The sequence below is a fragment of the Gymnodraco acuticeps genome, unplaced genomic scaffold (genome assembly GCF_902827175.1).
Source record: "Gymnodraco acuticeps unplaced genomic scaffold, fGymAcu1.1, whole genome shotgun sequence".
In the NCBI taxonomy this organism is placed as follows: domain Eukaryota; kingdom Metazoa; phylum Chordata; class Actinopteri; order Perciformes; family Bathydraconidae; genus Gymnodraco; species Gymnodraco acuticeps.
This window is the reverse complement of record NW_022992216.1, coordinates 1,669,022-1,681,251: the sequence shown is the minus strand read 5'-3', so window position 1 is coordinate 1,681,251 and position 12,230 is coordinate 1,669,022. Positions and strand designations below refer to the sequence as shown.

The following is a 12,230-nucleotide window of genomic DNA, read 5'->3' as shown; positions in this document are numbered from 1 at the left end:
CTGTTGTTTAGTTCTGCTCCTAAAATGGGGAATTGTGAGGCATCGTTAAGACAATCAGTGATCATTTAGTTTATTTTAAAAATGAATGTTGTAGCTCCCTCCATTAATAGACATGACGCAAGAGGTCTTCATACAAAAACTGGGTTTATTCCATAAAAGGCCAATCGCTGAGACCTGTTATGAAACAAAAATAAAATAAATAGATACAATAAATCAAAATGCATGTATGTATTTAGAGATTCCTTTTTTTTAATTTATGGAATTTGATTTGCAAATCTGTTTTATATTTGCACATTATTTGACTTTTATTATTATTTGACGTTTTTGCCTTAGTATAAGCTGTTTTACTTTTATAGATTATCCATTAAAAAACAAATAGTAAATCTGTTCATTCAAATAATATTGAGACAAATCTACCTTTTTTATAGAAATTTCGCATTCAGAGAAAGGACTAAAGTAAAAAGAAGTCATTTATGGCGGGGACATCTATCCCTTGGGGCGTTACAGTAATGTGTGCAGGCGTACATTTGAAGTGCACTTTGACAGTGTTTGTGTATTTATTCTCACTGCTCCAGAGGGTAGACAAATGTTTCCCACTACAGCTTTAAAAGGGTCTAAAACTAAATGATGTCCAGGTTGCAATGAGAATTTCAACAATAGTATTACTTCCTAAAAAGGGGAACTTCTGAAATGCTTATGCTTAAGGCACTAATAATTCAGTTTAATTCTGGGTAACTGTCCATCTTGCCTATTGTTGACGTGTGGGGAAACATGAATAACAACCTCAGCTAATGTATTGGTCTAGGTTATTGTTTTACTGTAAGCCATAAACTCTCTACTGTAAATGTTGCTTTCCTTCATGATTCATTGCTGTTATTTGCCTGAACCTTTATGATGACTCACACTCAGTGGATTCATTATGATAACAAACTGTTGAACTGTTAATGAAGTTCTGTTTATATGTTACCCTAAATCCCATGTTTTAATTTGATCACAGATTCTGAGAGTTGATTTAAATATGGTAGTAAAATCTGCATTGAAATGGTTTAAGCCCCTGGCAGGTTTTCGGATGATGTTTTGATAAGCCTTGGTCCCATGACAGGCTTACAATAACTGTTTCATTAAACTATGGGAAGGTTATTAAAAGCGTTGTAAACGTAGGCGTTGGGAGTCATCAGATAGAAAACATAATGATTTTCCATCAGGCTTGCAAGCCCAGATTCTCAAAAACAAAAAAGTTAAGTTGAAGAACCACTCTCATGTGTTGAGAGGGTGGTGAAAACTGCAGAGAACATCACCAGGACGGAGCTGCCATCCATGGAGGACCTTTACTGCCAGCGGCTCAGGAAGAAATCCCTCAGGATTATAAAAGACCCCCATCACCCCAGCCACAAACTGTTCTGTCTGCTGCAGTCTGGCAGGCGTTACCACAGCATCCTGACAAGAACAGCCAGATTCAGTGACAGCTTCATCCCGCAGGCAATAAGACTGTTAAACAACTGAACTGCTGAAACAATTTCACAACATTCATCTGCTACTTAGTAATTATTTATCTATTATCTAATATATCATTCCAATAACTTGTATATAGACTCGTATTGCACTATTCATTTTTTAAAACTATTTTTCTTTTTTGTATTACTTTTAATATAATATACTTTAATATTGTTTTAATATTGTCTGCTTATCTGTATTATTGTGTTGCATTGTTGGAGAAGCCTGTGACTTTTTTTCAACGACATAATTACTCTGTAGCTATGTTAGTTTGACAATAAAGAACCTTTAACCTAGATAAGTATACCTACTAACTAATCCAAAGAAAATGTGATACTTAAAATACTATTTTACAGTATATATATAACTGCTGTCTTTATTTTCTAGTCCATGGTTTTAGGTAACGGGAGAAAGGCTGAGTTTTGGGTATGCTTCGATCCATCTTACTGCCGGGATCGGGTGTCACAAGTCTTGGATGAGGTAACAGTGATGCATTTTCATTCTGTAGAAATTCCGGTAACACTTTATATTAAGGTACACAAATTAACCATCAACTAGTTGTTAATTAACATGCATATTAGCAGTATATTGGCTCTTTATTAGTCATTATAAAACTATTAATGCCTATAAACCTTTTTCTACATGACCATATTCTACAAGTAATAAACCATTAGTTGAGAGTTTTTACTCAATAACACTCTAATTAGTGCTTATTTATTGCAAGTAAGGAAGTTGTTGTACATGAGTTTTGGTCTTAATATGCGCTGCTCAATATGGGCCTGATAAGGCAGTAGTACCACAAGAATAGTAATTCTCCCATAATAACACTTAACAAATATGATCTATTATGTAACAAGACATGAAACTATAAGTGTTAATTGTGTGTAAATAACTCAAAAGTAGGTATGTATATCTAAGAATGTGTTCCCTATTTTAAAGTGAAGTCTTGTTCATAACCAACAAGCTAGTTTGACTCTAATTAACCTGTACAATGTACATGTACAACAACTTCCTTACTTGCAACAAATAAGCACTTATTAGAGGGTTATTGATGAAAAACTCTCAACTAATGGTGTTTTATAATGACTAATAAAGAGCCAATATACTGCTAATATGCATGTTAATTAACAACTAGTTGATGGTTAATTTGTGTACCTTAATATAAAGTGTTACCGAAATTCCTAAATAATGCTGTGTGTTCACCTGGGTTCATATATTCTTTACATTCTTTGACATAATATGTATTGACACTCTCACTGAGGTTATTAATAAATCAGAATCCCTGCTTGCGCTTTCAAAGTCCTTCACATTCAAACTCGTCTGAAAAAACAAGATTGAAACCCTAACTCCCTGCATGATTTTAAACCAATTTCCAAACTGCCCTTTTTTTCTACATTTCTGGATCAAGTTGTCTGAACAATTCATTGCTAAAGTGACTCTTTGAGCCATTTCAGCCTTGATTTGGTCAAATCACAAAAAAGACTTGTTCCTTAGTGTGATGAATGTCCTGCTGCTTGCAACTGATGCCACTTAAGTTGTATTTCTTTTAGATCTAAGTGCTGCATTTGATACTGTTACCGATTCATTTTTATTTAAACTTGTCAAACATTTCTGGGTCAGTTTTAAAATGTTTTTATTTCTACTGACAACCCAGATCTTCACTGAAGTCATTGGCAACTCATGGTAATTCTATGCAAAAATAGACTACGGTGTACCCGAGGTTGTTCACCGGACCACTCTTATTCTCTCTAAACCTGTCACCCCCCCCAGGCATGTCCTACACAGGCATTATATGTGCTTGCCTATCTATGGGTTATCTATTGGGTTTATTTATGGGTTTAGACATTTTTTCTGAAACATTTCATAGCTCCGTTTCTTGAAAATACATGGTCACAAGGCAAAAATACTGAGCTGTTTTTGTTATGAAAATACAACTTTTTAGAGGTATGTGGATCCCGCAGCATACCGATCTAATCCCATAATGGTTTTATATGCCGATGATATGATTCATGACTATAGACCAAATTACCCAGCAGTAGGTGAAGAAGGTGAAATGCATTATGCCAGAGTAATGTTTATCCAGAAACATCAAATATAATAGTAAAGCACTTTCGGGGACCATGTTCCTGCAGATTGAGTTATTTGAAATCTTTAAAAATATATATTCTTTTAATTAAGTTAGGTTTTGAATTTAGAAGAGTATTTTCAGTGTCATATAGTTTAAGCAAACAAAGAAACTAGGAAAGTGAAATCGGTTGACTTACTTTCCCCATTGAAATGTTTAACTTAGATATGTATTTTGGACAAAATGTTGACTTTTTTTTCCCCAAGGTCCTTGAGCTACACTACCGGGGACACCCGCAGAGGGACATTGTGGAACTGCATGCTGAGGTCCAATTCTCCAACCTTCGTTTTTCCTCCACCACAGTGGACTTTGGGTGTGTGCTTAACTGCACGGGGAGTCGTAGAGAGATCTCGATGACCAACTCCTCCCCGCTGCCCGTGTCCTACCATTGGGCTTTCCTGGAGGACCAGAAACACTGTGCCATAAGGTATTTTTACACTGAGATGTCCACACAGGGCCATAGCAGTTTAAAGTTTGCATCAGGTTAAACAGCACATTCCTCTCCTGATACACTTCAAATGATTCACCTCTAAAGTTACAACCATATGAAATAATATAGCAAGGGAGGTCAAAAAAGTAAAGTTAGTAGTGAGGCGTGCTGCACTCCTTGCTTACATGTTCTACTTTGAGTCCAATAGAGTGATGCAGGATCGAAACCTTAAACCTGCAAATGAGTTCCAACTTCTAGTTCCCTTCTTTTGAGGTTTACAGTTTTTGTCTCGACTCCTGAAATAAGTCATTACACTAAAGACGAGTCCGCTTGTAGCTTAGTGCTTATCTCCTTATAGTGACATGAAGTCACGTGACTTGAATGTCGTTAGTTTATAACCAAATGTTAGCTTTTTACTTGTGGCGATTGCATTCATGCTAAAAGTTGTAAAAGTGGTGTTAATATATAGGGACTATAAGTATCATATACTTTCTTTTTTCCTAATGGAATCCAATGGTGAAATCCCATTGCTTCATGTTGAGGGACCCCTTGCCATGCTCAAATCTGGGTCAGCCTACAACAAATGCTACTACTTCTCGACTTTATAAGAAGTATAGCAAAATGCAGTGCACTATGAGAACCTGGATGATGCCCTCATAAAACCCAGTCTCACTGCATTTCGTGTTATAGTCACAAAATGTAATCTATTGATTCGTTTTCACCAACACGATTTTCCCCTTTTTTTCGTGTCACACAGAATGATTTTAAAAGCAATGTATTTCCATTGGTAGTGTGTTTCGTGCCTGCAGCACGTCTTTTTGTCCGGTCGGGTCTTGGAAGACCGGAAGCTGTGGGGTTCATAAAAACATGTTCTTACTCAATATCAAGCCACGATTATTGTTTTTATTTTAAATCGTATAATGTCGGACTTTTTTTGTCGTCTGTGAGGAAAATAAATGGGGCTCAGAGCCTCAGAATACTGAAATCTGTATTTTTTTAAATCTTTTTTTCCTTCTAATTTGTTATTCTTTTCTAAATAACACACTGTTATTTACTCACCAATAACACACAATTATCCTTGTTTTTATTTATTTGTTTAATTCCATAATCTTCAGGGAAGGTGATTGTCAAGTGCCAACAATCAGGCGAGATATTTGATAGTTGGTGCTTGAAAAGACTAAACATTTATCTGCAGATCCCTATAAAGTATATTCATTACTCGTTATTCTCTACTAATAGTCAATTAACCTGTTAAGCCCCAAAGCCCCCCTCGGCGGGGGCTTTTTTTTTTCACGACACTGTGTCTCAGCAGGACATCTTAATATTTAAGAACCTATTAATGTGTTATACCAGATTAACGGGAAGAATCTCAGCTAACTGACGATACAAACCATTTTTTATCAAAACAAAACACAAGTCTCATAAGAAGCATCTAAATGACCCCTGAGCGAAAAATGCTAACGCACTTTGGCACAGAACTCAAGATAAAGATACCCTTATTACTTATCGTAGCTGCACATAAAAGATATCCGATTAAAGCTGAGGTTCCACAGATTATTTAGCTTTATTGTATCATCACTGAGCAGTCCGAACTCGCAACAGGGGAAGCAAACACAAACATCACAACACGTACCTTTACGGAGCTTTTACGGGAGATCGTCTCACCGTAGCTGTCAATCTGATCAAAAGACTTGTTCAATGGCATTGAAACGAGAAAAAACGCAGCTGAATCGGTTAATCCATAGGTTGATAATGTTTCTGTCGATTTGAAAAAATTATTTATAATCCATAATTTCATTTTTATGTAAAAATCGGAGAGTAAAAGTTAGCTGCTAATGGTAGCCACCAGAGTTATTGCAGCTTCCGGTTTTGGCTATGCGTCAGTCTCACACACACACATTACCAATAAGGAGTATGTGGGAGTTCCCCTCGATTCCATTGGCTCTGACGGTTAGAAAGAGATGTCAATCAGCAACATTGAGAAAGGGGGGCCAGAGATATGGAAAATCCACCCAAATTACCCCAGTTCAATCAGGAGAGACGTGATGTATGGAATACATATTTATTATCGGTCACATTATATAAATGAAACATAATGATGACAGTTTATAACAAGTGAATGAAATGGTGTTTTGGCGATTAGGTCCAGGTTTTGTAGGATATCAATCGGGAAGGGAAGAACCGTTTCCGATGAACCCCCCTGGGTCTAGACACTGGTGGTGGTGATAAGTGGTTAGGTCCGGTTGGAAGGGAGAAGGTTAAGCTTGGTCCTGAGTTGAAAGCAGGAGGCGAAGGGGTGGAGGAGGGTTGCGCGTTGACACCTGGAAGACAGCTGATAGGAAAGGGGAGAGCATATATAGAGGGATTAACAGGTGCGATGATTAGGCTTGTAAATGGAGGGGAGTGATAGGTTAGCTGAGGAGTGGCGCTCCCTGTCATTTAGTGCAGGGAGCGAGTATTGACATGACGTGCAATACGGAGTGATAGGTCTTCCTGTCTGAACTTGCTCTAAGCTTCATTTCAATCAGGAGAGACGTGATGTATGGAATACATATTTATTATCGGTCACATTATATAAATGAAACATAATGATGACAGTTTATAACAAGTGAATGAAATGGTGTTTTGGCGATTAGGCCCAGGTTTTGTAGGATATCAATCGGGAAGGGAAGAACCGTTTCCGATGAACCCCCAAAAGAATGAAGTATGAAGTACTGAACGTGAAGGATCTTACCTTGTGGGATGCAGTGGAAATCTATGGATGGAAATGAGAGGTTAATACATGTGAGAATTTAAACATCTGATGCCTCCCGGGCATCCTTCCTGGACATACAGGGCTTCCCGGATGGGGCATCCTGGATGTACAGGGCGTCCCGGACGTACGGGGCATCCTGGACATACAGGGCATCCTGGACATACAGGGCATCCTGGACATACAGGGCGTCCCGGACGTACGGGGCGTCCCGGACGCACCGAGCGACCCGACGTGCGGGGCGCCCAGAACGTGCAGGGCTTCCCGAACGTGCGGGGCAACCTGACTTTAGCAGGGACACATTATACGGACCGGAGGTTAACGACCCGGACATACGGGGCTTCCCGGACGTACGGAGCATCCTGGACGTACAGGGCGTCCCGGACATACGGGGCATCCTGGACATACAGGGCGTCCCGGACGTACGGGGCATCCTGGACATACAGGGCATCCTGGACATACAGGGCGTCCCGGACGCACCGGGCGACCCGACATGCGGGCGCCCGGAACGGGCAGGGCTTCCCGAACGTGCGGGGCAACCTGCCTTAGCAGGGACACATTTATACAGACCCGAAGGTTTTACAACCTGGACATACAGGGTTAGATATGCAGGAATAAACATGAGCCGCGGGGCGACATACGTGCTGACATGCTAGGAACCACCACCAGTTATATGCATACGTACCAATTTAAGGTTGGAGAGACCTTTGGATAGCCAGCACGGCATTGAGGTCAGGGCGAATGTAGGATGAGAAAGCGGAGGAGGACCACCGTCCGAGTTGTTGCAGGGATGAGGATGAGACACCTTGATTAGCAGCGGAAGTAGCTGCGCCTATTCTAAAGGAATGCCCCGTGTATAGAAGGGGTGATAACCCGGATTTAATGAGGACTTGTTTTAAATAGATATTGAACTGTCGTTGAGTTAAAGGAAAATTCCCTGAGATAAGGAATAATGGTGAGAGAGGATTAGAGGTAGGTCTAAGCTGTAGGAATTTGATTATGGATTTTATAAGGGCAGAACTGGGAGTCGATGCGGGCGGCGATGACGGAGCAGCGCCGCCGCATTTGGAGTGTTTAAGATATAAGCTAAAGTGGCTAGCGTGAAAGGATATGTCAGAAAAGCTGACGTATCGATTGGAATCGAATGTAAGGGAAGCTGTGGTAAATTCACCTGGTCTGAGAAAGGCATAACAGCTAGGAGAAATAGAGCGTCGAGTAGCGCATCGATATAAGGGGAGAATAACCCACTTCTAAGTTTGGAGAGCATGAGGCGTAAAGTGGAGAGTGTAATAGGGCGTCTCCGGTCTAAGACGGGGGGAAAAGTTTTAATGAGACCTTTGAGGATGAGTTTGACTGACTGGTTTGCGAACAGGCTGGGAAAGCCGGGATCGGAACAGCGAACGTTAAACTGCACTCCTGCTAAGAGGCCCCGGATGCTTTTTAGATTGACTTCTTCTTTTCGAGGTGTTAGATCCAGCGAGTGTGATAATAAATGTGTAGCAATAGTGGAAATCTGAGTGTGCCGCTATGCGGATGATCTCATGCAGATGTCCCCCCCAAAACGGAGGATGTGCGGTGCACGTCCTTAAGTCGGGGAAAACGCGGTCGTCGTGAGGCCGGCGGATGCCACGTCCATGAAACGGGAGATGATGGCGTGCCGAAGAATATCCGCATGCAAAGTACGGTTGCCCGGTGAGGAAGAGCAACTGTCGTTGAAGACGTTTATGTGGATGCACGCAGTTTGGTTAGAGGAACGTTAATACCATGAGCTTGATGTGATGCCTAGGAACTCCAGGTGTGTGACTGGGCCTATAGTTCCTCATGATTAGGAACGCTGTGCTCCTGGAGGATTCTCTTCTTCTTTCTTCTTCTCTTTTTCCAGTTGAGCGGAGTTATAGGTTAGTAATGTTGTATTTGAACTAGGGCCGGGACTTTAACGCGTTAATTAAGATTAATTAATTACACAAAAATTAACGCATTTTAATCGCACTTATTTTTGCACCGCGGAACGTTTCTCACTGGATGAGTTTCAGGCGTACCGATTATACTGGAGCACCAACTAACGTTCATGACTTCAGACAACAACAAACCACAGTGAACAACAGTGGGAAATGTTGTTTTAAAAAACGGACGGATGGAAGCGTCGATAAGAGCACGGTTGTGTGCAAATTATGCAAAAAGGAATTCGCATATCACCGCAGCACATCAAGCCTCAAGTATCACCTCAATGCAAAACATATAGCAGCTAGCGTGGACGTTAGCCTCTTTTATCGCGTTCACACCAAAAAGAGCCGGTACTAAAATTAGTTCATGAGAACCTTTTTACCCCCACGAAAGTCCCTGCTAGAGAGCAGAGAGCTGCAAGAGAGCAGGGACTTTCGTACGGCTCTCTTGTGAGAAAAGAGCTATATTTCTGATTGGCTGGGCGGATTGCAAACCACGCCCCGTAAAACTCCCAAACAGTTTTGTGAAGCCGCCATTTTATTATCCTCGCATTAGCATTATTAGCATTAGCATTAGCCCAGCGCAGAAACGCAGAGAGACTAACTTATGGCAACACAAAATAAAACATGGGAGCGGTGGAGATGAGGAGGTGTCGGCGTTCTGGCGATTTACTCGGAAGGCTGCTGGGACTCCCAGCAGCTTCTACTGAAGCCAGTCCCCAACTCCGGGGACTTCCGGCCGGGGACTTTGGGCGGCAGTATACGACGTGAAGTGGTTTGCGGCCTGCCAGTAAACCCAAAGCAGAAGAAGAAGAAGTGACGTCAGCGGCTTCATTTGCCTAATCCACCCCCAGGTTCAAAGAGTTCTCATGAACTAAGTTCTCATGAACCTTTGTGGGAAAAGTACTGCGGTGTGAATGCGCCTAATGTTATACTAAAATCCATGTGAAAAAAATTGCTTCTCACTGTTCTCAGGTCAAATATGTATATGTGATTAAAAATGCGATTAATTTGGATTAATTAATTACAAAGCCTCTAATTAATTAGATTAATTTTTTTAATCGAGTCCCGGCCCTAATTTGAACACTAGATGCGTAAAGGCAACGCATGAGGAGATCTCCCTGAGCAGTGGTTGATTTGAACTGGGGAGAGACAGCTATTAATATTATTTACCCGAATAACCGGTGCACACGTAGTTTCTCCTTACTTGACTGCCGCTTAAGGCTGAAAGAGTTCCGCTGAACGATGATGGGAACTTTAAAGCGCGTTGTTAATATCTGCTTTGAAGAGCCAGCCTTGGCCTGCACACTATTAAGATTACATTATCTCCGTGCGTAGAAAGGGGGGAACATTGACCTTTGTCATCGAGATTGCCCTGAGCCTTTAACAAATCGTATTAAATAATCTGATGACAGACTGTAAACAGAATAGCTGAAATTTTAACAAACTAAATAACTCAGTTACCTCTAATCATTAACCCATGTTTGTATAATGTAGTTAACTCCGTGTGTTGCTGCTAGCATACACTGTGTTGAAGCTTGAAACTGCGTTAGTTACTGAGCATTGTAATGGGTAGTCATTACCCGAACTGCATTAGTAATGCAAGTAATACGTTACTGAACTCCATACTGTAACACGTTACACCCAACACTGCCTGCTGGGACTTACCTAACCCTGAACTAAAGGTAGCAATGCATAGTGTTGAACTTCCTGTCGGCTCCCAGACCGTAGTCGAGGAAACGGGGGGGATGACTCTCTGTCGTCTCCCAGGGCAGAAGCAACACGCTTCGGGTTCAATAACCCATTTGTATCGGAAATACTGGAGAGAGGCGAGCTCTTCTTGGGAGGTCGTTGCATTTATTTAGCTCTTCTGTTTCGCAAGATCACAGACCTTCATTTTTCTGCTGCCTCGTTATTTCTAGAAAACATGTATCCCGCTCGCGTCTATCGTTATTCCAACCCAGTTTAGATGTTACTTCCGCATTACGCAAGAACGTAGCTCTACGCGATAGCGTCATAGCCTTCTTCTTCGGCTGTTATAGCAACCTGGCGTTACATCTCTATGGGCGGCAAATATGAATCTGACAAGCGAAATACCGTCCTTTTAAACGCCCATAATTATAATTAGAATTATAATAATAAAATAGTGCTTCTTTGTCAATATGACTGACGACCACACTTATGCAGTGCTGAGGTAATGTTAATTCATCATTTAATATTAATTCCTGATGGATATAAGAGGGATACATTAGCAAACATCTGTATATATAGCCTATATAATGTTTCGTTTTTTTGTTTGTCATGTAACATATTAACGTTTTGACCTTCTGTTTAGGATGTAAAGGTATCTATTTAATATTTTATTTAATGTCTATTTTGTTATATAATACAACATATAACATTTGACATTAATAACATATAAACGTTTGTAAAATATAAAAATAAATAAATGAAGTGCACAGTAATAGTCAAGGTTATATTCAATATTCTGCTGATAAGATAAGATATTTAAAACGTCTTTTGTTTGTCCTGAAAACGACATTTGAGAATACACACAGGCTATTTATAGATGATAAAACACCAGTAATACAATCTCAGGAATCTTCGATATGGCTTTGATTACAGGATCGTTTACTTTCAGTCAACAAACAAACAGGATCGTTTACTTTCAGTCAACAAATCCTTTGGAAAGACAAAAAACAACTATTCATCCTGCTTTACCGCGACCGCTATAACAGCCGAAGAAGAAGGCTATGACGCTATCGCGTAGAGCTACGTTCTTGCGTAATGCGGAAGCAAAATCTAAACTGGGTTGGAATAACGATAGACGCATCCCGCTCGCTCTACCATACCATGCCCGCGCACACATGCACGCGCCACACCCCTCTCTTAAAGGGGTAGCGATCTCACTCTGGATGACCCAAATGTCATAACAATATACGAAACATCTCGTGAATTTGTTGCAACTGCCTTTTGCCAGCGCTACCCTGACGCCTGTTTTACGGCCCCTACACACGGCGGCGTGCGTTACCGCTTGGCGGTGGGCGTGTCTGAAACTTGGGGATTTTTTACGAACAACGCGACCAACAACCAATCACATGAATGTCCCGCCCCGGACATACAAAGCAAAGCATTCACGCTACATCCATGCTGGCTAAATATACTGTCTATGCTTGCTAGCTGTCCATTCAAATGAAGTACACTGGATATAAACTCCCCAAACAGGTGAACACCTACCAGTCTCACCCACTGTCTCTGCCACCTCCCCCCATGCCTGGCTCCTCCGGTTTGTATCCCTGTATGTAAAGAGGGACTGGTCATATAGTACCGCCACGATCATTTTCTCCTCCATTTTTTGACATGGGAAATAACTGCGGTCTGGCTCTCCCAATATACACGCGGTTTGATTGGCTAGCGCTTGTAATGTCAGATTTGCATACGCGGGATTTGATTGGCTGACGCCTCCGTCGAGGCGGCAAAAGTAGA

General features: G+C 41.1%; 1 protein-coding gene across 1 annotated transcript in view; it reads left to right on the top strand.

The window, feature by feature from the left end:
• The window catches only part of hydin (HYDIN axonemal central pair apparatus protein), a 183,537-nt gene that overhangs the window by 56,213 nt on the left and 115,094 nt on the right, over positions 1-12,230 (top strand). The window contains 2 exon segments of the mRNA XM_034205940.1: positions 1,882-1,974; positions 3,826-4,046. Of these exon segments, the coding sequence (XP_034061831.1) occupies positions 1,882-1,974; positions 3,826-4,046 (314 nt within the window).